This window comes from Syzygium oleosum, unplaced genomic scaffold (assembly GCF_021117445.2).
Source record: "Syzygium oleosum isolate NSW1041296 unplaced genomic scaffold, Sole_v2.1 Sole_v2.19, whole genome shotgun sequence".
Classification (NCBI taxonomy): domain Eukaryota; kingdom Viridiplantae; phylum Streptophyta; class Magnoliopsida; order Myrtales; family Myrtaceae; genus Syzygium; species Syzygium oleosum.
In genome coordinates this window covers 4,567,235-4,594,008 of record NW_026607503.1, presented here as the reverse complement: position 1 = coordinate 4,594,008, position 26,774 = coordinate 4,567,235, and the positions used below count along the sequence as shown (strand labels likewise).

The following is a 26,774-nucleotide window of genomic DNA, read 5'->3' as shown; positions in this document are numbered from 1 at the left end:
AGTTGGTTCCCGTAAAAGGTATAACACCTTAAGGATCATGAAATTCCTGCGTCAGTGATACACCGAAGATATGGTAGCCTGATCAGCATCCACTTATTAGCCATGCTAAAGCTTGCTCTTCTTAGAAGAGAGAAACACCTTCGGCCCTTCTCTTGATATGAAAATTAGTCCTGACAAGGAAGCCTGGACGTATTGGAACTTGGAAGGGTCTTTCAGTTTTGTACGTCCTTGTTTGGAGTAGTGTAGAGCTCCTGAAACTCAAGTTCACTGCATGAATATCTCGTTAGATGGGACTTTTAGGGTTTAGTTTCCCCCCAGGATCATTTTCTTGCCTATAGATAAATGTATATGAGGAGTGTCATCAAACTTAATTTCTGTGCGCGGTGTGGTGAATGAGAAGCGTCGTATGAGTTCTTCGGAGTCGGAGTACATCACGCAACGCCTGATCACTAAGAACTCAAGCTTCCTTCAGAAAATCATACTCGTCGAAGAAAAAGGCATGCGCTGTGGTGATTATGGAACCAAAGAATAACAACTTTGGAAATTGAAATAAGGTCAGAAAATTGAAGAGAGAAATTGTTCTTAAAATGTTTTCTGATGGCTTCGATCAAAATACAACACTCACCCTCACGTTCTAATGTAGTAGCAAAACATGTACAATACATTTAATGATGAAGACAAACATCCCACACACTTATTATCCTTAGGACAAAATGTCAACAAAGTAAAAATTCACTCATTAAATGAGCCGATAACTGTGCAGTCTTCACTCCTTTTGACACTCAAACATGAATTAAGACATCAAACCAAATCTAGAACTCAGCAACCAACGTGCTCATGCAACAATCAATTTTATACTATTCTAACAAGTGGCACGCTCACGGCAACTGGACACGTGCCACTATACACGACCCTATAATCATTTTGTCTAGCAACGATTCCAACTACCCTTACAAGTTTGATGAACAACACACAATCATGATCTGTATATCACTTGCAACTAACTTAAACGATAGAAATAAGTTTTTCGCTCGATCAAACACATGCACACAAATAACAGTTTGCATTGTTTTTCTTAAGAAAATTATAATTTGGCATGCTGCTGAATGGTACGCGAGAGACATGGAGGCCATTTTCACCGAGGATCTTGAATTCGGAGGCGATCTAGACTTGTCCGTGGCCTATGTCATCAATGGTCTACCAGGAGATAGTCATACATGCTCTAACGGTACTCATTCTAGTATATACGTTAGTGTGAAACGGGTGTGGCCCGGACGATGATCTCGCGACCTACTCAGGCGTGGAGGCCTGGTGCTCGACGTGCGGGGCGAGTTGGTAGCACCACCGGACGCGGCACGACAACCCGGACCGGCCAGGGATGGACTTGCTGATGCGCGACCACTTCATGGTTCCGTGCTTCTGGACCAGCCTCCGGAGGGCCTCGTCTTCCCCGGGGCTCCACGGACCCACTTCTTTCCTTGAAGCGACGATCCCGACCTGCGGGGAGAGCTGGTAGCACCAACGGAGGTGGCACGATAACCCGGACCGGCCGGGGATGGGCTTGCTGACTCGCAGCCAGTTCATGGTTCCATGCTTCAGGACCAGCCTCCGGAGGGCCTCGTCTTCCTTGGGGCTCCACGGACCATCGATCGGATCCATTTCTTTCCTGGAAGCCATCGATCGGATTTGACCCACAATGGCCAAAAAGGAACAACCTTTATTCATATGGCTTGGGAATTAGGAACTTCTTTCGGTGAAGAAGAAGAAGAAGAAGGTGAATTTTGGGTGGGGGGGAGAGATAAATTGGAGAAGACGGTGAGGCGAGGGAATGTATGAAGAGGGGAAAGGGGTGACCGGTTGGACCGGTGGGGGGGTTCTCTCTCTTTTGCTTTTCCCTCTTTTTCTTCAATTCTCTCTGTCTCCGAGAGCGTCTGCTACTCTCTCTCTCTTTCAAAGTAAAAAGGTGGCGCTTTTTCCGCTTCCTCTATTGCTCATCCACTCTCTTTCACAGTATTTTTGACCATATTTTTTTCTTTTGCGATTCGTACGTTTTCTCATCTGAAGGTTACTTCTCCTCGGTCCAATGTGGTGCCCCTCCTTCTATTTGGTTTTTCTTTCCTTGATGGCCCCGCTCCTCAATAATTACGCACTGCTTTAAAAAAAAAATCCCACTTTCTCTCTTCTTTTATCCTCTGGTCCTCACTCATATCACTTTCTTAGTTCTCTCTCTCGTATCGATTTTGCCATCTGGGTTTTGAGAAAAGGCCTCCAGAAGAGTCTCTGTTTAGTTTTCTCCCCTCTTTGGTCGTTTTACCTTCTTCAAGACACTGCAATTGGCCTCTCTTTGAAGGGGAATTAGCGATTTTCAACTCTAAAGCTGTAGATTCAAAATGACGGTGAAAGATGGAGGGAACGAATGATTTTTGACGCTCACAGCCAAGGCCGCGACGCACTGAACTGGAGGTTGGGACCAAGTGTGGAAGGTCGGTGATGGTGACGTAGGAGCCGAGCACGAATGCGGCCACAATCCCAATGAGGCCGATGCTGAAGCCGAACTCGAGGATGCTGAGCTGCCGATGGCAGGGGCGGGGGTGGTCGATGGGGAACTGGGAGAGGAGGCTCGTTGCGAGGTCAAAAAAGCGGGAGTCAAGGAGGTGGAGGAGAGTGATAGCGGCAGGCTAGTGCTGGAAGGAGTGTTCATAGAAAAGAAGTTTGCGGATGGCGATGGCGGCGTTGATTGATTGAAGGTGGTGATCCTCCAGTTGGTTTGATGCGGCGATATTATCTTCCTCTTCATCGTCGTGGTTGTTTATCATCGCCATTATTGTTGCCTTGAGAATTGCCAAAATAAGGGCCTCTGCTATGCACAGAGGCAATAAAAGGAGTGGGATCTCTAGGGTAAGAAAACGAAGAAACCAAATAAAATAAAGTACACCACATATGACCAAGGAGAAGTAACATTTGGATGCCAAAAACGTGAGAACACAAAGGATAAAATGATCAAACACTTTAAAGGGAGTGGATTAGTGATAGAGTGAGTGGCAAAAGCATGGCACTGTCACAAATGATCCTTGAATTTTGGTCTAATGTCCATTGTGGTCCTGAAATTTGACCCAATATGCAATGTGATCAATGAACTTTTAATTTGTTTAATATGATCTTTAAACTTTAGATCGATGTGCAATGTAGTCACTGAATTTTTAATTTGTTCAATATAATTCTTGAACTTTTGATATATGTTCAAATTGATCCCTAAAGTGTTTGAGTATAACATCGAACATTCAGAGATTAGTTTGAGTATTTGCCAAAAGTTCAGTGACCACATTGAACAAAGTAAAAGTTTAGTAACCGTATTGCCCATTGTGTCAAATTTCAAGGACCATATTAAATAAATTAAAAATTCAAAGATCATATTATATATTGGATCAAAATTTAAGGACTATTTGTGTCATTATCCTAGAAGAATCACTTTGAAAGCAAATTCAATTAAAAGTTTCACTTTCAAAGTTTTATTCACAAAATTCAATAAGAAGACCCTTCTTCTCAAATTAAGATTTAGTAGTATAATGTGAGATGATAAAATGGACACATTCGTGATTCTAATAGTAAAGATAACCATCAACTAATCTTGCTAATATCTTACTTTCTGTAATTAAATTTACGTCTCACTCATTAATGAGATATTTTGAAAAATAATACGCCATTTTTAATAAAAAAATCCCTATTTCTGTAACAAGCTTTGCCTAGTGTTTAATTTTAATTTTATATTTGTTCAACACTCCCTAGTGTTTAATTAACATAGTTAATCTGAAAGCAGTATTTTAGTAACTCAACATGTACTTGGGAAATATTCGAATGAAATATTTGGGAAAAGTTAATCTCAAAGCAAATACATGTACAGAATACATATACTGAAGGTCGTCCTCAAATTTTATCCCTTTTACAGCCTATGGGCTGATGTGCTAATACACGTGGGATCGCTCTCAACTCAAAATGTATTTAACCACAATCGCTAAAATGTTAAAAATGGCTCGATTGTCACTCAACATGTGATTCTTTTGACTTTTGGAGGGCACAGAGTCGGATTCCTATTGTGATGAGTATATTTCCATGTACATGTACAGCATCTTCGGGATGAGACTTTGTATATCTGGACAAAGTGGCAATCTTTGTGGTAGTTGCTGTCATATGTCTGAACGGATGGTAGTCCTTTGTCTTCGTTCGGTGAAATATGTGAAAATGGGGACATAGCTTGCTACTCCTGCTGCAGAAAACTCAGCAACGGATGCCCGTCCTGCTCTATGGCCATCGGCCACAGCAGATGCCGTGCCGTCGAGAAGGTCCTGGAGTCTGTCGGGATGCATGTCGAAATGCAAAAAGTTTGGTTGCGGCGCAAAAAATGGCCATGAGAAGACATGTCTGTTCGCTCCATGTTTGTGCCCCTTTTCGAGTCGTGACTACATCGGCTAATTTAGGAAGTTAGTGAAGCACTTCAGCACCAACCAAACATAAGGCTTCTCCGACATCCTTCCGTTTCGACTTCAACACCCCGCTCGACGGAGGTCTGTCTGCTTAAAGAAGAGAGATAGAAGACGTTCTCTTTGTCTTGAAATTGAAAGCACAGACCTGGGCATCAAGATTGAGATCAGTTGCATTGGCCCCCCTTTCCAAAGTCGGATTATTTCGTCCGACGTAGTCGCGAATTCTTGGAAAAGCTCTCTCAAGCTTCACACTTTTGCACCAAGAGCGTTTCAGACTTTGAATATAATCCCATTCTGGAGCCCTACCTTTTCTGATGCCAAGAGGGTTCTTCGATGATTTAAATTGTTGATCAATGATGAACTATGGCCCTGCGCTTTAGCTTCGTCTTCTTCCTCCTCCCCGCTGCTGCTTCACAGCGAGACTGACTATGAGAGACGATCACTATTCATGGACGACGTCATCACTTCAACCCTAAATAAACCCTAAATGGAGAGTTCATGTGAGTCCCATCAAATTTGACAATTCAGATTGAGTTTAGTATATGTACCAGACTCATGAATACTTGCTGATGCGGAATCTATTAGTGGTGCGTTTCTGGACTGATTGGATAGGCAAAAGTCCAAACGGAAGGCGAAACGGTAATGTGACTAGAACCGGTGGACCCGGTTGACGACATCGGATATTTTTTATGAGTAATTTAAAAAGGCAGTTTCCTAATTTTGATGTTTTACGCTTACCAATTCAGATTAGGTAACTTTCCTATTATGATTAGATTTCCTATTGTAATTAGGTTTCTAATTCAGATTAGGTAACTTTCTTATTATGATTAGGTTTCCAATTTAGATTAGGTAACTTTCCTATTATGATTAGGTTTCCTATTGTAATTAGGTTTAACCCCTATAAAAGGGTGTTTAGGGTTGTTTTGAAGACAGAACATTCTTATCATCAATATTGAATTTCGAGATTTTTCTTTCTAAGCAAGGTTTTGCTAGAATTATTCGCGGAACGGTGCGTCAGGTGGTATCAGAGCCTATGGCGACTGGCGGTGGTCTTCGTGACGATGCTCAGGAGACTGGAGCCCCAACCCTTGGGGACGACGCGCTGCAACGTTAGGAGCAGCATTTAATGGAACGCTTGGATCAACGATTCGATCAAAGTCTTCGTCGTTTCGAAGAACGATTTGACGAGTTAACAGAACGATTCGAAGGTCTCGGCGTTGATGTGAACCGGAATCGGCGGAACGACAGAAGGCTGGGTGCAGATCTTGCTCGCGGTGATCCTGTTGATAGGCCTGTTCTTGTCCGCAGGCAAAATAACCCTCTATTTTCAGAGAGTTCGGAAGAAGAAGAAATTGAAAATTTTGATGAGGAACGTGCTGATTATGGCGGCAGACGTCGTCATGGGGGATTTCAAAGAGGATATGATCGAAGAGATGGAAGACGACGCTATGACGATCGTGAAGGTAACGACTTTAAATTGAAAGTCGATATCCCTTATTTTAATGGTAGTCTGGGCATAGAAGAATTTCTGGATTGGCTTGCTGATATAGATAGATTTTTCGACTATATGGAGACCCCTGGTGAGAAAAGGGTGCGATTAGTAGCCTGTAGATTAAAGGGCGGTGCGTCTGCATGGTGGGAGAGATTACAGAATAGGAGAGAACGAGAAGGGAAAGAGAGAGTTCGAACTTGGACTAGGATGAGGAGGCTGCTGAAGCAAGAATTCCTTCCACCCGACTATGAGCAGATTATGTTCCAGCAATACCAACGTTGCCAGCAGGGCAATTGGACTATGCATGAGTATACGGCCGAATTTATGAGATTGGCGGAGTGGAATAATTTATCAGAGACGGAGGGACAGCAGGTGGCCAGATATCTTGATGGTTTGAAACCCTTCATTCGAGATAAAATTGGAGTGCGGTTTCGAAATTTAACTCAAGTCAAGAATATGGCGATGAAGGCGAGAATTGATGCAAGCAAGATAGGGAAGAAGAGGCTACGAAAATTATCGAGGTAGCGGCTCGAGCGGTTCGGTAGAAAAGAGCGGTTTCAATAATCGCTTTAACGCAGGCGAAATCGGGAAGATAAGGCGGTAGAAAAGCGCCCTATGAACGAGCCGAGGGATAAGGGAACGCAAGCACAGAAAACTGCGAACCCCTAACCCTTATACTAAACCAGCCGCGATAAAGTGTTACAGGTGTAATGAACCTGGGCACCGTTCTAATGAATGCCCTCAGAGAAAGACCGTAAACATAGCAGCGAGAGAAGAGGAGGAAGATGGATATTGCTGTGCGCCGGATGGTGAGGACGATGATTTTGAAGATGAAGAAGAGGAGCAAGTAAACTGTGTGGTGCGTAGAATGATGTTGGCCCCAAAACAAGAAGATGATTCGTAGCGCCATCAGTTATTCCGAACCAGGTGCACCATTCTGGGAAAGATCTTTGCTGTGGTTATTGATAGTGGAAGTATGGAGAATATCATTGGGAAGGAGGCAGTGAAGAAGCTGGGGATACCCGTGGAGAAGCATCCTAATCCCTATACGTTAGGATGGATTAAATCTGGAGCGGAAAGCATTCAGGTAACTGAGCGATGTAAAATTCCATTCTCCATCGGTAAATATCATGATGAGCTGTATTGTGATGTAGTAGACATGGATGTATGTCATGTGTTATTTGGGAGACCGTGGCAATTTGATATAGATGCTCAGCATTTGGGAAGAAGCAATCAGTATAACCTCGTGAAGGATGGAGTGAAGTATATGTTGCTGCCGCTAAAGAACAAAGGAAAACAAGCTGCTGAAAACAATTTCCTTACCCTTACGAGGAAATTTGAAGCTGAGGTTAAGGAGACCCGACAGATTCACGTGCTGGTCGTGAAACAAGCAATTGAGACTGAGGCTGAATTACAAGTGGAAGAGCAGCCCGAATCAGTTAAACCTTTATTGAAGGAATTTAGCGAATTGATGTCCGAAGAGATTCCAGATGGGTTGCCGCCTATGCGCGATATTCAGCACCATATAGACTTAATTCCTGATGCTAGTCTGCCTAATTTGCCGCACTATAGGATGAGTCCAAAAGAGAGCGAGATTCTAAAATAGAAGGTGGAGGAGTTGTCGCGAAAGGGACACATTCAGAATAGCATGAGCCCATTTGCTGTTCCGACCTTGTTGACTCCTAAGAAAGATGGGAGTTGGCGGATGTGTGTAGATAGCAGGGCCATTAATAAGATAACCGTGGGTTACAAGTTTCCAATTCCGAGATTGGATGACATGCTGAATAGGTTGCACGGTGCTAAGTGGTTCTCGAAGCTGGATTTGAAGAATGGATACCATCAGATTCGGATTTGACACGGAGATGAGTGGAAGACAGCTTTCAAAACAAAGGAGGGGTTGTACGAATGGTTGGTGATGCCATTCGGACTTTCCAATGCTCCAAGCACTTTCATGAGGCTTATGAATCAGGTTCTGAAATCTTTTATTGGCAAATTTGTTGTAGTTTATTTTGATGATATCCTGATTTATGGTAAGACCGAGGAGGATCATCTGATGCATTTAAGGGAGGTGTTGACAGCCTTACAGATTAATAAGCTATATATTAATCTTAAGAAGTGCAGTTTTTTAACTAATAAGCTGTTATTGTTGGGGTTTATTATTACTGCTGAAGGAATAGAGGTAGATGAGGCGAAGGTAAGAGCAATCAGAGAGTGGCCGACTCCTAAAACAGTTTCTGACGTTAGGAGTTTTCATGGGTTAGCTACTTTCTATCGGCGATTTATTAAGAATTTCAGTACTATCGCAGCCTCAATTACTGAATGTATGAAGAAAGGTAAATTTCTATGGGGAGAGGAAGCTGAGAATAGTTTTGCTATTTTGAAGGAGAAGTTATGTACTGCACCTGTTCTTGCTTTACCTGATTTTGATAAACCGTTTGAAGTGGACTGTGATGCTAGTGGAGTGGGTATATGAGCTGTTTTATCTCAAGAGTGAAGACCAGTTTGCTATTTTAGTGAGAAGCTCAGTGACGCAAAGCAGAAGTGGAGCACTTATGATAAAGAATTCTATTCTGTCGTAAGGGCTTTGAAGACCTGGGAGCATTATCTGATTGGGAAAAAATTCGTCCTTTATTCTGATCATGAAGCTTTGAAGTATCTGAATAGTCAGAAGATGATTAGCAAAGATATGCATACGCGATGGTGTCAATTCTTGCAAAAATTTCCTTTCAGATTATAGCACAAGTTAGGTGTGCATAATGTCGTAGCAGATGCATTGAGTAGGAGAGCTGGCTTGTTGATTACATTAAGCCAAGACATCTTGGGGTTTGAGCAGTTGAAAGACTGTTATGCAGATGATGATGACTTTGGAAAAATTTGGGAGTCATGTGCTGCTGGTCAACCTGTACAAGAATTTTATGTGCATGATGGCTATTTGATGCGTAGCAACCAGCTTTGCCTTCCTCGAACATCATTACGAGAGAAGGTAATTCGCGATTTACATGATGGTGGATTAGCTGCACATCTAGGTCGTGATAAAACTATTGCTGCAGTCCGGGAGCGATTTTACTGGCCCCAGTTGCGTAGAGATGTCAGTAGGTACGTACAAAAGTGTTATGTTTGCCAGACTGCTAAGGGTCAATCTAAGAATACAGGTCTGCATATGCCTTTACCTGTTCCTAACAATATATGGGAAGATTTGTCCATGGATTTTGTGCTTAGTTTACCACGGACACAAAGAGGCGTGGATTCTGTTTTCGTTATGGTTGACAGATTTTCCAAGATGGCGCACTTCATTCCTTGTAGGAAAACTTCTGATGCAGTAAGTGTGGCCAGATTATTCTTTAAGGAAGTGGTTCGTTTGCATGGTGTGCCCAAGTCTATTACCTCAGATAGGGATAGTAAATTTCTAGGGCATTTTTGGCGGACTTTATGGAAGCTGTTTGATTCATCTTTGAATTTCAGTAGCACAACTCAACCGCAAACTGATAGGCAAACAGAGGTGGTTAATAGAACTCTGGGAAACTTGATTCGAAGCATTTGTGGAGATAAGTCGAAACAATGGGATGTTGCTTTATCACAAGCAGAGTTTGCTTATAATAATGCAGTTCATAGTTCTATTGGCAGGTCGCCTTTTTCTGTTGTTTATACAAAGGCGCCTTAGCATACTCTGGATTTGGTACAGTTGCCTAAGCAAGCGGATAAAAGTGTAACAGCGGATCATATGGCTAAACAGATTGTGGAGGTGCATCGTGAAGTTAAACAGAAGCTGGAGGAAGCTAATCAGAAGTATAAAGCTGCAGCAGATAAGCACCGGCGGAAGCAGGTGTTTGCGGTAGGTGATCAAGTCATGGTTTTTCTTCGTAAAGAGCGATTACCAGCTGGATCTTACAGTAAATTACAGCAAAAGAAGTATGGACCTTACGCTGTCAGCAAGAAGATCAACGATAATGCTTATGTTATAGACCTTCCACATAGCATGGGCATATCCAACACTTTCAATGTTGCTGATTTGTCACCGTTTCATGAGTCCACAGAGCCGTTATATCCAGATTCTGTTTTTAACTCGAGGACGAGTTCTTTTCAAGTGGAGGAGAATGATGCGGAATCTATTAGTGGTGCGTTTCTGGACCGATTGGACAGGCAGAAGTCCAAACGGAAGGCGAAACGGTGATGTGACTAGAACCGGTGGACCCGGTCGACGACATCGGATATTTTTTATGAGTTAATTTAAAAAGGCAGTTTCCTAATTTTGATGTTTTATGCTTACCAATTCAGATTAGGTAACTTTCCTATTATGATTAGATTTCCTATTGTAATTAGGTTTCTAATTCAGATTAGGTAACTTTCCTATTATGATTAAGTTTCTAATTTAGATTAGGTAACTTTCCTATTATGATTAGGTTTCCTATTGTAATTAGGTTTAATCCCTATAAAAGGGTGTTTAGGGTTGTTTTGAAGACAGAACATTCTTATCATCAATATTGAATTTCGAGATTTTTTCTCTCTAAGCAAGATTTTGCTAGAATTATTCGCGGAACGCTGCGTCACTTGCTCACTTCAATTATAAATGGTAAATTAATTCATAATATTCATCTCCGCGGAAATTCCATCATCAAGCATTTTTTATTTTTCTTCTTGGCCCGAAAGGCATTATAGTCTTATAGCATTTTCTTATCGTTGTTCTTGTTGCCTTAAAAACTATCAATTAATTTTTCTTCATCAATTTGAGAAATAATTTAAGTCTTCCCACTCCCAATGCCTCATGCTATATTTATGAGTCTTTTTTATGGGTCCATTAGAATTAATAAACTATATTATAACTTTGGCTGAGCGCTTACTTGTGATCCAATTGTTTTTACTTTCATTTATAATTTGTCACATCAATTTGTAAAAAAGAAGAATAAAACTTAAATCATCTTTTCCACCCCTAATATTACTCGGATCGATAAGTACGTACATCTATTTTGTCAATCTAACTATATCTATCTATGTACGTGCATATAAAAACCGGGTTAGGAACCTAAGGAAAATGAGGGTTAGCCAAATAAATCTATTAAACCCGCTTATTTTTGCAGATTTATTATGTTAATAATTCTCTTGGTCAAATTAAAAAGCTGAATTATAATGGTCACCAACCTTAATTTTGTTCTTCATACTAAATTAAGTTCAACAGAATTCCAAGTCTTCCCCCTTGCTAGGCCGAAACATAAGTTTGATGGATCAATGCCGGATAATTTTTATCAAATCAAATGAGAATACTAGCTGGGTATTTTTGTGATATTTGGTGTGCTTCAAGTCAAGTAACTAATTTTCTTTGTAAAGTCACAACTAGGGGTGTGCGGTTCTCAGTCAAGTCCGGTTCAACTCAAGAACCGGGAACCGGACCGGGAAGACCGGTTCCCAGTTTCTAGGATCGGGGACCGGACCGACTAGTCTTGGGACCGTGGACCGGACGGGACCATTGGTCCAGTCCGGTCCGGTTCCAATGGGACCAATCACTTATTAGTAAAGGCAAGTGAGAATTGGGAAAATTAGATTAGGCTTTCTATTTTTTTCAAAAAATTTTAAAAGTAAATAAATATATATGAAAAAATTAGAAAATATATATATTTATCGGTCCAGTCCGGTTCGGTTCCCACCCTAGAACCGGGAACTGGACCGTCTGGAAACCGGTTCCACTTTTAGAAACCGGGAACCGGACCGATATTCCCGAGAACCGGACCAAACCGGTCGGTTCGGTCAGTCCAGTCCGGTCCAATCCGGTCACAATTTGGACGGTTCATCTTGCTCACCCCTAGTCACAACACATCTGATCTCCGAACATGACATTATATACTGTAAAATTGATAATTATTATGTCCAGTGACCGCGTTTTTAATAAAATTCTTTACGTTAACTTCTCATTTGGTGAAAAGTTTAAAAATCGTCCTTAATTATGTCGAGCTGGCAAATACAAATTATCATACTTGCGTGACACGTGTGCCAAAATACATCTAAATCGCCGGATATAATGGGACTCACGTGAGATCATCGTTTTCAATAAACTAGATGCATTTTAGGCACTGTTGCAAATGCAAATTCTGTTCCTGGACATTCATCCAGCTTCTTCTCAAGGGCACTCTATGATCTTAAAGTGAATATTTATTCAGGCTCCGTTTATTTTGCATAAAATATATGATTTGAAAAATATTTTCCTAAAAATGATCAAAATGTTTTTATCATTGACAACAATTCATGTCTAAACATTTTTATGGACAATGAAAAGATTTTTCGTTTGTTCATTTCTGTAAGCGATACAAGTGATCATTTTCAAGAAAATGTTTTTCAAATAATTTATTTAAAATATATATATGTCCAAAAATAAGAGAAAATGTAAATTTTGTCGATAAATAGACAAATTTCAATGGCTTAAGGGCCAAAATTCAAAGCGTCAAGCCCAAAATTTTTGCTAACGGATTTATTTTATGGGGGGTTTAGAAGATTCATGGACCCAAAAATCGTGTGAATCTATAAATTTAGGGGCTAAATCCCAAAAAATCCACGAATTTGCATTTGCAGGACAAAAATATTTGCACTTTTCAAGTACCCCAAGACGCACGAAATTCTTGATTATCGCTCATTATTTATTTTTCTCCCTTTTTTTTTATATCTGAAACAAACGAATTCTTGATTTAAAAGACTAAAGAACAACGCAATTTTTAAGTCGCAAGAAATGGTGTCATTTTGCGTTGTTAATATGCCGCACACGTCAGCACCATTAGTCACGTTAGACGCCTCATCGGCCTGTTTCGATGAAAACTAGGCGGTGGGAATTTTTGTTCCACAACTAAAAGTTCGTGCATTTTATGGGGTCATTTGAAAAGTCCTTTACTATGATCAATTTAATTTTTTTTTAATTTTTAATCTGTTTAAAATTGTAAAAAATAATCACCGCAACTTTTACAATTTGAATGTCAAGAACAATGTCAAAAACGCTTTAACAAACTTATAAATAAAACAACCACATTTCTTTTCTGGCTAAAAAAAAATCAAATGGATCAAAACAACAACGGATTATTGATCACGTAAACGTACCATGTCAAAAGATGCATTATCATTTGAAGCACTAACCCCAGTATTTACATCAGTAGGATCAACTGTATACCCATAATCGAGATCCAATGAGATGGACGGCATTCATATAGCCCAACTTGATAAAATTACAAATTCAGATGTTCGGGGGAGGACATCCAGTAGCAAGGAAGACTAATTCACAATATGCTGCCAGTGTGACCACACAAATTTGAAGTTCAAACCATGCTCCAAAATATTGGCTTTCATCTCGGACAGGTCAAACATGTTCACTAGCACAACCAGAGCGATATAAGCCGGAAATTCATTACTCGTAATTAGAGCGCACTTCCAGAACTGAAGTAATTCATTACTCATCCCCCAATTAAGTCTCACGAGTAAATTACACAGTGCAGTCAAAGGTTTACAATGTCATACTAAATGCCAGAACTGAAGAAAGAAATCTAGCAACTGCAGTTTGGGCAACTTGTAGATTATTTCAGAAGAATGTGTTTCCCCCTAACGAGCAGAAAAGGCAATAAATCACAGACAAAAACCAATTGAGCGATGACCACGCCAAACCAAATTGCAGTTTCACACCCAACACTGTCGCATTAATTCGAATTTACGAAACTACAAATAAACTATCAGATGAATGTGAAGTACCTCGGCAGGTTTGGACTCCAACGATGGGACTGACTCCAGATTCGAAGAGCAAGCAACAGACACTCATATTCATCATCAAAAGGCGAAAAGGAAACTTGGATAAGTTATTGAAATTACACGTACCTCAGAAGAAAGGGCATAAGGGGTCCGCACCAACTCGAAAAAATCGCAGCACCCGTCACCAGCCGAGGAGAGCGGTGAGTGAGCTGCGTTTGTCAGGAAGGAAGAGAGGTGAGCGAGGAGAGAGGCGAGCGGAAACAAACTTCAGCAAGGAGCGCCGAAGTTGAGAGAAGCAATCAGAAGAGCTTGAAGCGCGAGGAAAAAGAGAGGCAGTCCCGTGAGTGAAGGGAGAGAACGACGATCTATTGTGTTTTGTTTCGAGGACTTTGTTTAAAAAACGGCAAATTTGGGTTTGCAATTTGTAAGTGAGGGTAAGATGGCCAATTGAAAACTTTCATTAATTCAGACCTTAGTATTCAGGCAAATCCACAAAGCCGAAACGCCCTTGGTAAGGCAGTCTCGGAGGATACTTGAAAATGCTAGCATTTCTCAAATGAGCTCCCAAAATACTTGGGAAAAACATTTGCATTTGGCCAAGGCCTTTTGGCTACGTTGGGTAGACCGGATATAACTCTGGATCGGATATAAAATTATCACATTCGGCATTTGGGTGAGTTGAATTCCGGATTTATGACTCAGATTTAATCCAAATAAAAAACTCCCACCTAGGAGGTGGGATATATCCGAATATGACAAGGATCAGAAAAAATGAAAAGAAAAGAAAAAAGAGAGATGATGGAGAAGGACGAGGAGGAGGAGGAGGCGCTTTTTGCTAAAATCGCAAGAGATCCATCCGTGGAAGAGAAAAATGTGAGAGTGCATCAAGCGATGCCATCATATTGTCAAGCTCCATAGTTAAAGACCAGCCCACAAGCTCAACATCGGAGTGCCGCCTAGCCATCTTCCCTATCTGTCTTGCTCTCTCTTTTCTAGATTTGTCGAATTGGCGTGGTCTGACGCTTCAGACCTCTGATATGAGACTTCAGACCTTGGATCCAAGGTTGCCGACCTTAGGAAGGCTACAGCTAGGGTAGCCCGAGGGTAGCTAGAGTTCGTGGCTAATGCTTGGAGGTTGCCTAAGGTTGAGCCTCCTCCTTGCATCGGTCATGGCCTCTATGTCGTAGTTGGTGTCCTTAACGGTGACCACACTGTTGGATGTATGCCCCAAAGTAATCATGTAATAAATACATGTTAGGGATTTCAATTGTACTATCGATATTATTATTTAATTAATGACAAAGACGTATTCATTTTTTTATTCAATTATTTATATGAATGATTCCATAACATCAGTTGTAACTGAACCTATTCTTGAGACGTTAAGAATATGTGTGATGGTTCACAATTAGACTGCAATTAGACTAAATCTTTAAATTGTTATCGGTTGACGGATCATTGAGTGGATATTTCCTGTTGAGACCAATGTGTTCTTAGCTTCACCATTAAGTATTGGATACTTAAGGGAATGACGAGTCATGAGTCATTGGGTATTGTGATGCCCGAGTTCGAACACAGGTGCTTGTTCCAAACAAGTTCACTGAACATAACACGCATAGAATAATTAGCAACATGGAAGCTTTTAGCGTAGTCAATGTATAACTGTTCATGCTTTGGTCTTGTGTAAATAATCCTTAGAACAGAGGCACAATGTTGATTTGTGTGTTGGATGGATATGGTTCACAGGTGTGCATATTGCCGATTCGTTGATCCATCTCTATACTTGATGGTCATAATTCGTTCACATACAAAGTTACATGTGTGCGAAAAATGGAATATGCCTCCTTATTACATGCAAGGTTCAATAATGATATCCTATGCAATCTAGTCATGACACTGCATTGAAATCCTCGCCCGATGTCGTAATCGAGAATGAATTATATATTTCTTGTATAAAATGCCTATCAATTAGGTTTGTGCATATAATCGAATTGGTGGCTTAACAAATATTTCATGGTCTTTGTTCGATCGGGACATAATCAGGCAAAGGGATTGAACTACATTATAGCCAAAGCTGACAAATTCATTATGTTCTTAAAGAATTTACACTGTTTGAATAGCCATGACATATTGCTAGATGTCAATCATAGTTTGTAAGACCTGGAGGATGATTGGGACAATCAACTCTCTTGAGAGTATTAATGCTTTAGTGCGAGTCTTACTACTAGCTCAGTGATGAACCTATGGATGTTACATATCATAACCAATTCAGGATGACGTTGAATTGGAGAAATAATATTGAAAATATGTTCGCAATCATAGAAATCGAATTGAGTTGGGCTGAAGTTACATTAAATCTCATTTAATTTAATTTAATTTAATTTAATTTTTTAGGTCATGACCGTGTGGGCATATGATGCACACGCACGCCCAAAGAGGACACATATTAAGGTGCCCAAAATTCACACATGCTAGTCATACACTATTTTATTTCATTATTTAAAAAAAAAGATAAAAGGGTGCATGCCATTGTCAGCAACAGTTGCTCATCGTGGTGCATTGTGCTATATGCACCACGATCAGCAACTGTTTGCTGATCCGGTGCACGCTGATCGTGTGTCATGCGATCAGCTACTGTTGCTGATCGTCTATAAAAGAGTGATCAGCAACAGTTGCAAAGAGAGAGTGTGCAATTTCTGTACCTGAGACGCAAAAAGTTTTTCTCTCATTTTGCTGGTGGTGTGTTTGAGGGGGAAGAACGGCAGAAGTGCCAAAAGTTGTGTACGGAGCTCATTTTGGTGCCAAAAGTTTTATTTGGATCATTTAAGTGCCAAAAGTTTAAGCCGGCGATCACTTAAGTGCCAAATCGGAGAAAAAACGATCACTTAAGTGCCAACGGCGAGAAATTCCGATCAAATTTAATACGTGGCTTTTATATTTAAATTTTAATGACACGTGACATTTCCATGTGTATAATTCAATTTTTTAAATATTTTTTCTGATTTTTTTTCTTTCTTTTCTTTTCTTTTTCTTTTTTCTTTTCTTTTCTTTTCTTTCTTCTTCTTCTTCTTCTACCATGGCCGGTGGCCGGAGGCCAGCCACCAGCCATGGCCGGCCTCGCCGGGCGTCGCCTTCCTCCGGGCGAGGCAGTCGTGGCCTCGGCGAGGGCCACGGCGGCCTCACCGGGCCTCGCCCGAAGGAAGGCGACGCCTCGGCGAGGCAGTCGTGGCCTCGGCGAGGGCCGGCCTCGCCGGATCTGGCGAGGCAAGCCCTCGCCAAGGCCACGGCGGCCTCGCCGAGGCGTCGCCTTCCTCCGGGCGAGGGCCGGCGAGGCCGCCGTGGCCTCGGCGAGGAAGGCGAGGCCCGGAGAGGCCGGCCATTGGAAATAAGAAGAAAGAAAAAAAAAAGAAAAGAAAGGAAAAAAGAAAGAAAATGAAAAAGAAAAGAAAAGAAATGCCACATCAGCCCCCGGCGAGCCACATCAGCTTGAGAAATTAAGAAAAAAATGCCACGTCGGATTTCCGGCGAAATGGCACTTAAGTGATCGTTTTTCTCAACTTTTGGCACGTAAGTGATCCGATTGAAACTTTTGGCACCAAAGTGAGCTTCGTACACAACTTTTGCACTTCTGTTGTTCTTCCCCCTGTGTTTGAACTAAAAGTTTGACATTTGTGGGGCTCAAATTAAAGAACATCTAAGTCGTTTTTGGGCATGCTACAAGAGGTAATCTGTTTAGCTTGTTTTTCTAATTTTTTATTAAAATGCACGAACAACGCTTTGGAGATATATGTATGGATTAATTTTATTTTTGCTTCCGTTGCATTTATGTTTTATTTTAATTATGCATGTTCCGTAAATACCAACACACTTGACTGAGAAACACTAAGAATGTTGCTCCGGCTAGTATAGAGCTAAAGTTACGGATGGCGACAAGGTCTGAGAAAATGATAAAGAAACCGAGCAAATTTTTTTTAAGAAGAATCACGAGAAGGGAGAAGTTGTATTTCAAACTAAGAAACAGAGGAAGGAGGTAAGAAAAAATTGAGATTTAATTCGGACGCATTTATATCCGTGTTATATTTGGTATCTACCAAATACGGTAAACGATACTATACATCCAGTTGTTATCCTATATTATTCATATCCTATTCGACCTTATCCTATTCAACAAAAAAATTCGCACAACCGACCAAACGCATCCAAAGGGCTTTGCAAACATGTTCTCAAGCACAGCCGGCGACCATTTACCCCTTATAAATCTGAATATGCACACAAATTGGAGAGTAAGAAATAAATACACGTTCATGAAGTAAACCAGGACAATGATGGCGAAATTTCCTGTGGACGGAGAAGAAGATGGCGATGTACGTGTACCCAGCAACTCCTGGCTTTGCAAAAGGCGCCGCCTTAAACGCCGCCTTAAACGACCAGAAGGAGAAGAAGATGGCGTTGTACGTGTACCCAGCAGCTCCTGGCTAGGCAAAAGGCGCCGCCTTAAACGCCGCCTTAAGCGATCGGAAGGAGAAGAAGACGGCGTTGTACGTGTACCCAATAGTCCTTGGCTTGGCAAGAGGCGCCGCCTTAAACGCCACTTTAAACGACCCCATAGAGAAGAAGACGGCGCTGTATGTGTACCCAGCAGCTCGTGGCTTGGCAAGAGGCGCCACCTTAAACGACCGGAAGGAGAAGAAGACGGCGCTGTACGTGTACCCAGCAGCTCCTGGCTTGGCAAGAGGTGCCGCCTTAAACGCCGCCTTAAACGACCGGAAGGAGAAGAAGACGGCGTTGAACTTGTACCCAGCAGCTCCTGGCTTGGCAAGAGGCGCCGCCTTAAACGCCGCTTTATTTCTTCTGGCCGAAGCCGAAGCCGACCCGCTGAAGAAGAAGAGGGTAGCAAAGAAGGAGAGGAAGACCAACGTTCAGACGGCGATCGGAGAGACAAATTGAACCCGAGCGAAGAAGAACTAGAAGAACAGGATGAAGGCGAGCACTCGAAGGTTGGGTCATTGGAGTTCACTCTCGAGGACCCAGATGTGTTGGACTGCGCCATCTGTCTCGAGCCCTTGACGAGCCCCGTTTTTCAGGTTCAACTTTCTTTTGACCGTGTTTTCATTTTTTTTTGTTGATTGCTTGCTGGTGGTGATTCGATTGTGGTTTTTGCTGGCCATATATCGAATGAGATGGAGTAGAATTGCACCATTTGAATGAGAAGCTCGCATCTTGCTGATGAATTTCGAGTATTTTGTGCCTTGTTGGGGTTGTGAGTGAAATTGAGCTCCTCGATTAAATATTAGTCGGGAAAAATGTCAAAAAAGTCCTAAACCTTTTGTATTAGTGCCAATTTAATCCTAAATCTCTTTTTGATGCCAATTCAGTCCTAAACCTTTTGCATTTGTGCCAATTTAATCCTAAACCTTTTTTTGGTGCCAATTCAGTCATAAACATTTTGTATTGGTGCCAATTCAGTCCTAAACCTTTTGTCTTTGTGCCAAAATTTAAAAAAATATTAAAGTATGATTAAAAGTTATCCACGTCAGCGCCGGTGGCCGATCTGCGTCCACATCAGCAAAATCCGGCCAAAATTGGCCGGAATGACTGAATTGGCACCAATGCAAAATGTTTAGGATTGAATTGGCACCAGTGACAAAGGTTTATGACTTTTTTGACACTTTTCCCAATATTAGTCTATGCAATATGAAGTGAAGGCAGATTAAAGTCTCTGTAAGGATGCCTGTTTTTTTTTTTTTGTCAAAACACCGTTTTCTTATCGGCCTCAATCAATTCGATTTCAGTAACTTGATGGTGGCAAAACCCGTGTGCTTGGCCTGATACAATACAAAATTGTACCGGCACCTTCTGGGGTGTGCCGGAAGTGGTTAACCTTATCGAGCAAAGTTGAATTGTAGCTAAATTTTATTGGTCTTGATTCCTGTTCGAACTATCGGGATGGGGAGCGCTTTATGGTGCACTTAAGGGATCCCAAAGTTGGAAGTTGGTGTTGGGATTAATATAGAATTCAGGGCGCAAATGACAAGAAGCTAGTGATTTGAATGAAAGTAGGCAATCCATCTTTAGGGTTTCATTGAAACAGAGTGGATGTTCTTTGACCAATATGTAGCTGAGAGCTGGTTGACTTAGGTTTATGCCGTATGAAACGCACTTCTCTTACGGTGCCATCTTTTGAACCCTTCCACCTGGGAAGTGGAGGAAACTTAATTCACATAATAGGTAAAACACATTTAGGATTACTGATCATGAATTGCATATTTTACGATCACCAGCCATGAAATGTCTGCGTCAGCGATATTTTGAGGATGGTATCCTGACCAGAATCCACCACTAGCCATGCTATTGCTTCCTCTTCTGGGAAAATTATCTAAAAAGTCCAACACTTATTGTACTTTTGCCAATTTAATCCTAAACATTTCAATTTTACCAATTGAGTTCTAAATATTTTCATAAATTGCCCATTGAATTCATTCGGCCAATTTTAGATAGAAATTCTTGATGTGGATGCTGGCCATCCTACGTAGTTCGGCCAGTGCTAACGTAGATAATTTTTAATAATAATTTGATTTTTTTTTCAATTTTTATTTTTTTATTTTCTTTCTTTTTTTTTCTTTCCTTCTTCCTTCTCTAGCCAGTCCTTGAGGCCCGGCAATTGGCTAGAGACGACCTCAATGGCCTTTGACGAAGCTCGCCCCCGCCGGCCACTAGTGACGGCAAGCCTCGCTTGCCCCAGGCGAGGCTCGACCTCGTCCTCATCATGGCTGGGCGAGGTCGAGCCTCACCAACCTTCACCTCTGGCCGGTTGTCGACCATTGTCAATTGCGGCAACCGGCTAGAGGAGGAAGAAGGGAAGAAAAAAAAAGAAAAAGGAAAAAGGAAATAATTAAAATATTATTAAAAATTATCCATGTTAGTGCCGATTGTCCTATGTGGCACGGCCGGCGTCCATGTCATTGATTTCCAGCCATAACTGGCCGGATGGACTCAATTGACAAATTGTCAAAAGATTTAGAAATCAATTGGCAAAATTGAAAGGTTTAAGAATGAATTGGCAATAATTCAATAGGTTTAGGACTTTTTGGATAATTTTCACTCCTTTTCTCGTCGACTCTTTTGACCTTTCTCTTGATATGAAATTACTCCTGACAAGGAAGTGTTGACGTATTGGAAGGGACTTTTAGTTTTGTATGTTTTTGTTTAGAGCAGTCGAGCTCCTGAGATTCATCTTCAAGGCATGAACATCTCGCTACATGGGGACTTTCACGGTTTAGTTTAGCCCCGGGTTCATTTTTCTGCCGATATATAAATTTTGTTTTCTGAGAAGTCTTTTGTCTTTAAATCATGAAGTCTTTTATTGTGTGGATAACTAGCTCCTTTTCGAGCTAACTCTTGTTAGCTGCGATCATTTCAGGATTAGACTGAAAATTGTGTCTCTTTGTTGGGAGTATATGTGATGTTCTGGCTTTGTCAGTTGTTAAGGTTGACTGAACCTAATGTTGTGTCAATTACCGCAGTGGTAGGTTTTGATTGTTTTCACCTCAGCTCTTATTTTAACCTCATGTTCTTATTGTGATGAGTAAATTCCATGTCCATGTCCGACTTGTTCAGGTTAAGATTTTGTATATCCTGAACAAAGGTGGCGCACTTTGTGATAGTTGCTGTTATATGTCTGAACTGATAATCCATTGTCTTCGTGTGGTGAAACAGTGCGAAAATGGTCACATAGCTTGCTCCTCCTGCTGCAAAATGATAAGCAACGGATGCCCGTCCTGCTCTATGCCTGTTGGCCACAGATGCTGCGCAGTCGAGAAGATCCTGGAGTCTGTCAGGATGGCATGTCAAAATGCAAAGTTTGGCTGCAATCAGAAGTTTGGTTACCACATGAAAAATGACCACGAGAAGACATGCCCGTTCGCTCCGTGTTCGTGTCCCTTTTCGAGTTGCAGCTATGTTGGCTTGTTTGGGCAGTTAGTGAAGCACTTGAGTTCCAAGCACGAGGCTTCTCCGACATCCTTTCGTTTCAACTCCAACGCCTCTCTCTCGATAAAGGTCGAGACGGAGGTCTGTCTGCTTAAAGAAGAGGGAGAAGATGTTCTCTTTGTCTTCAAAAACGAAACTATAGACCTGGGCAGCAAGATTAAGATCAGTTGCATTGGCCCCTTGGCAAAGGCAGATTATGCCTACGACATAGAAGCGATTTACCGGGAAAGCTCTCTCAAGCTTCACACCTGCACCAAGAGCGTTCCAGACTTTGAATATGATCCGAATCAGGAGCCTTGCCTTTTGGTGCCAAGAAGGTTCTTCGATGATTCCTTGGGCCTCAAGCTTGAAGTGCGTATTTGGCGTAATGAAGCAAGAGATTAATGTCGTAGATATTTTCTTTTTAGTTCTTTCAATTTTTTTTTTTGCAAAAAACATCGTTGATTCGTCAGTAGGAACTTTATTATCGTCGGTAGGAACTTTCATCGTATCGACTTGATTATTGTTATTTTGCTTCAAATAATTCACCCGCAAGACATTTTTTGATGAACGGATGAACTGAAATCAGATGAATGATCAGCTTAATTAGGTAGGCTGTTTGGTGTATTTCGTAAGAGAGATTTACGGGTGTTCAAACAATTCCTGGGACTCAAAATAATTGCCGCTTGCAGAGTGTTATCAAGTACACCACACTTGGCATTCGATGATTGATTTAAATTGGCAAATGAGAGATGTAACATTGCAGTCGGTGTTCTTGGCAGGAACAAAAGTGTCAAACATACATGCTTACGCATAATGAAGAAACATTCTCACATTCTTATGTTGTTTTGTTATCTCCAAAAATCAAGATATCAAGCGTTTGATCCAAAAGGAACCAAACCTTCTTGAATTGGGGAGTTCTTCGATTTTCAAAGAATTATGCCCTCGACTAGTGCTCTGAACTTTTCCTGGTACTGATAGAATCAAAATAAACACAATTTTAAGTAAACTAGATGATTTGGATGCTCCAAAAATTACAAGATCAAGCATTTGACCCAAAAGGATTCAGATTTTCTTAGAATGTGAAGTTCTTCACTTTTCATAAACCATATCTTTAATTTGTGCTCTAAACTTTCCCAAGTATTAATAGAATCAAAATGAAGAAAATTATAAGATGATTTGGATATCATCCTATCATCTTCCATTAGGAAAAAAATATCTTTATAATTGAGAGGATAACTTTTGAAAGTAAAATCTAAACTTCGAAAAAAATTTCTGTCTCACTTTCAAGTACACCATCAAACAACTGGAAACTAATAATTTTCTGTAAAAATCACACGGAAAATATTTCCCTCCATTAAATAGCTTTTCGCAAAACAAACAAGGGTTTTCAACTGGATTTTCACCTTTTTGCTATTGCGAATACATTACAAGGCTTTTCTCTAAAATTTCACTTTTGAGCTATTCTGAGGTATTTTTTTAGCTAGAATTTCATCTTTGACCTATTATGCGCGGATGGACGTGTTTGCAAATAGTTTTATTCACGTCATTTATCGTTCTTGCTGCGTTAGTTTGATATTTTTTGGTCCTTCATTTTTTTTTATGACAAACTGATGCAACAGAAAATAAACGACATAACAAGTACATGATCCGTAATCCGAAATTAAACCTGAATATAAGTATCAATATTACTACTAAATGCTAATAAAAATCACTTAAAATATTTAAAACTTTCTAGTGTAAAATCAAAACAAGTAACTGAGATAGAGTAATATCTACGTCTTAAGCTAATCAATTCTAAGATAATATCCTAAAATTAAAGATATATAAAATGAAATCAAAATCTTGGAAATAATTTTCTCTCGCATCGTATAAGTCAATGTCTTGGGTTTGGATCGCTCAATTCATCGTGGATCCAACTATACAAAAATTTAATAAGTGACTATATCTGATACAAGCCTCACAAATCAGCCTGGAAAATTGGAAGTAATCGTATCTAATACAAACCTCACAAAAATTGGTGAGCCAATCAGCTTGGGGCCTTATTAGAGATTAAGATAGGATCCACTAGGAACCATTTTTTTTTGTTGTTGAGAAAACGGCTTCATTTCATACCCTTATTTGAAATTTTTCCACATAAATATAATTACGCTCACAAATTGGAGAGTGAGAAAGACACATTCACAAAATAACCCAGGACAATGATGGCGAAATTTTTAGCGGACGTATAAGACGATGACAAGAATAAGAATGAACTAATGCAAGTATTCTATTCCTTATGGTGCCTCTCTTACGCCTTATCTGATTTTTTTAGCTTTTCACGCCTATTCAGGACAAAAGGCTCTCTAGCCTCGGATTTTCGGATGCACAAGATCCTCGTAGAGGCGAGCGCAACACAAACTACAAGGGAGTAATCAAGACTATGTTACGATACATTCTAAGATTCCCAATATCTACAGGCTTTGAAAGGTGAAGGAAGTGTTTAGCCATTCATGATTTTGCTCACTAACACACTGCTTTTGTTAAGAGGAGTATTTCTACTACTCGTTCTGCCTCAGACGTTTACAAGTGATGCCTTATATAGGCAAAATGGGAGAAAATTTACACCCCCTCGCGGGAGTTAATGCCATACAATAATTAAAGCAAACAACGCCACACCGTGAACATAATATATAGTACCACACTTGTGAACATAATAATTACAAGGGTTAATACTGCGAAAAACCCCAAATTAGTACACCTGAGATAAATTTGTCATTCATTAGTTTTCGTTAAATTTTACCATCAAATTGTTGAATTGGACGACACGTGACAGTTGATAAATATATCAATTTGGGGTTTTCCGTGATATTAATCCAATTTAACGGAACCTAACAAAGAGAAAATTTATTACAAATGTATCGATTTGAGATTTTTAATGGTAAAAAAATTAGTTTGAGGTAAATTTGTCATATGGGTACTAATTTGAGATTTTTAGTAGTTAAAAATTAATTTTGGATAAATTTGTCGCAAGTGTACTATTTTGTCCCTTACTATTCAGCAAAAGAGGCGATCCATTTCCATTTATTCAATACTTTCTTCAATGTTTTCCTCTCTTGGTGGCGTCGTTGGAATATTTTGGAACATTCCAAGATTATGATGGACGTTGTCTCTTAGTTGAGGAATGAGGGTAACTTGGCGGGAGGTCCCCGGAACTTGATATGACATTGTTGGACCGTGATGGGATATCACTTGGCATTATATGTTCACGAATTGGAGAGCAAGATATATGCGTGCATAGTTTGAATCGGGACAACAATGGCGAAATTTTCAAAGGACGAAGAAGATGATGGCGATGTACTCTCGTAAATATAAACATGTCAACAAATTGGCGATGGAGATGTACTACGCATTGTCATTTTCAATTGGGAAAATAATTGCGAAAGATTTAGTGGACGGATAAGACCATGGCGACGTACCCTCGGATATATAAATATGCTCACAAATTGGAGAGTAAGAGAAACACATTCATATAGTAAATCAAGACGATAATGGCGAAATTTTCGGTGGACCGAGAAGACGACGGCGACGTTGTACCCAGCAGCCGCAATCTTGGCAAGAGGCACCGCTTTCCTCCTTCTGGCTATCATTCGGAACAAGAAGAACGTAGACGTAGCCGTAGCCGAAGCCAACCCGTTGAAGAAGAAGAGGGAGGTAGAGAAGAAGAGGGAGACCGACGTTCAGACAACGATTGGGGAGATGAATTGATCCTAAGCGAAGAAGAATCAGAAGAACAGGATGAAGACCGATCAGTGTCCATGGATTGGTTCGGAGATGAGTACTCGTACGGTCGCGGTTGGTCCCCTCCATTTGGCCGGAAGATTGGGTCATTTGAGTTCACTCTCATGGACCCAGATGTGTTTGACTGCACCGTCTGTCTCGAGCCCTTGACAATCCCCATTTTTCAGGTTCAATTTTCTTTTAACCAGGTTTTCATTTTCTGTTGATTGCTTGTTGGTGATTCGATTGTGGTTGTTGCCGGGAATGAATTGAATGAGTGAGAGCAGAATTGCAAAATTTGGATGAGAAGCTCGAATGTTTCTAATGACTTTCAAGTCTTGGTAAAATTGTTTAAAAAATTTAAACTTATTGCAATTTTGCCACTTGAGTCATAAACCTTTCAATTTTGTTGATAAAGTCTATCTGATTAATTTTGATTAGAATTCGTTAACGTGGATGCCACCGTCCTATATGGCATGGTTAACGCTGAAGTGGACAGTTTTTAATAATATTTTAATGATTTTTTTCTTTTTTTTCCTTTTTTCTTCCTTTAGCTAGTGGCCAGGCTGGCTGGCCTCGCCTAGACAATCACCGTTGCTTGCCACAGGCGATGCTCGGCCGAGCGAGGGCTCCCCTCGCCATATCTGGCTTGGGCAAGGCCAACCCTCACCGAACCTCGCCTAGGGGAGGGTGAGCCTTGGCCAGGGCGACCTCACCGAGTGTCGCTCGAGCGAAGGTGACACTCGGTGAGGCCCTCACTTGGTTGGGCCTTACCTATGGCGGGCAATGGCCACCCTTGCCCTGGTAAGGCTAACCCACCCGGCCATGGCTAGTGGTCGATTACTAGCAAAAGAAAGAAGAGAGGAAAAAAAACATAGAAAAAGTATTATTAAAAATTATCTATGTTAGCGTCGCCTATGCCACGTAGGATGGTCAATATCCACATCAGTGATTTTCGGTCAAAATTGGCTGGATTGACTCAATTAGCAAAAGGTGAAAATGTTAAAGACTCAATTGGCAAAATTAAAAGGTTTATGAATGAATTGACAAAAGTGCAATATGTTTAAGAATTTTTGAACAATTTTCCCTTCAATTCTTTTGTACCTTGTTGGGTTTGTGAGGAACATTGAGCTCCTCGATTAATATTAGTCTCTACAATGTGAAGTGAAAGCAAAGTAAAGTCTCTGTCGGAATGCCCATTTTGACGGCATTCTTTATTGAATTATGTTTCCTTCTCAGCCTCAATCAATTCGACTTTAGTAACATGATGTTGGCGAAAGCCGTGTTCTTGGCTTGAGACTTTACAAAATTGTACTAGCACCTCTGGGGCGTGTTGAAAGTGGTTAATTTTATTGAGCAAC

General features: G+C 40.8%; 3 protein-coding genes across 3 annotated transcripts; 2 read left to right on the top strand and 1 right to left on the bottom strand.

The window, feature by feature from the left end:
* Positions 1 to 1,290: 1,290 nt before the first annotated feature.
* LOC115673946 (transcription factor MYB44-like) lies at positions 1,291 to 1,677 on the bottom strand. The gene has a single exon (XM_030596210.1). It carries the CDS (start codon positions 1,675 to 1,677, stop codon positions 1,291 to 1,293), a length of 387 nt encoding a protein of 128 aa, XP_030452070.1.
* Positions 1,678 to 18,011: 16,334 nt separating this feature from the next.
* LOC115673944 (putative E3 ubiquitin-protein ligase SINA-like 9) lies at positions 18,012 to 22,131 on the top strand. The gene is made up of 2 exons (XM_030596209.2): positions 18,012 to 18,770; positions 21,403 to 22,131. Exons 1-2 carry the CDS (start codon positions 18,012 to 18,014, stop codon positions 22,057 to 22,059), a joined length of 1,416 nt encoding a protein of 471 aa, XP_030452069.1. The 3' UTR covers positions 22,060 to 22,131.
* A 3,053-nt stretch (positions 22,132 to 25,184) lies between these two features.
* LOC115673943 (E3 ubiquitin-protein ligase SINA-like 10) lies at positions 25,185 to 25,640 on the top strand. The gene has a single exon (XM_030596208.1). It carries the CDS (start codon positions 25,185 to 25,187, stop codon positions 25,638 to 25,640), a length of 456 nt encoding a protein of 151 aa, XP_030452068.1.
* The last annotated feature ends 1,134 nt before the right edge of the window (positions 25,641 to 26,774 follow it).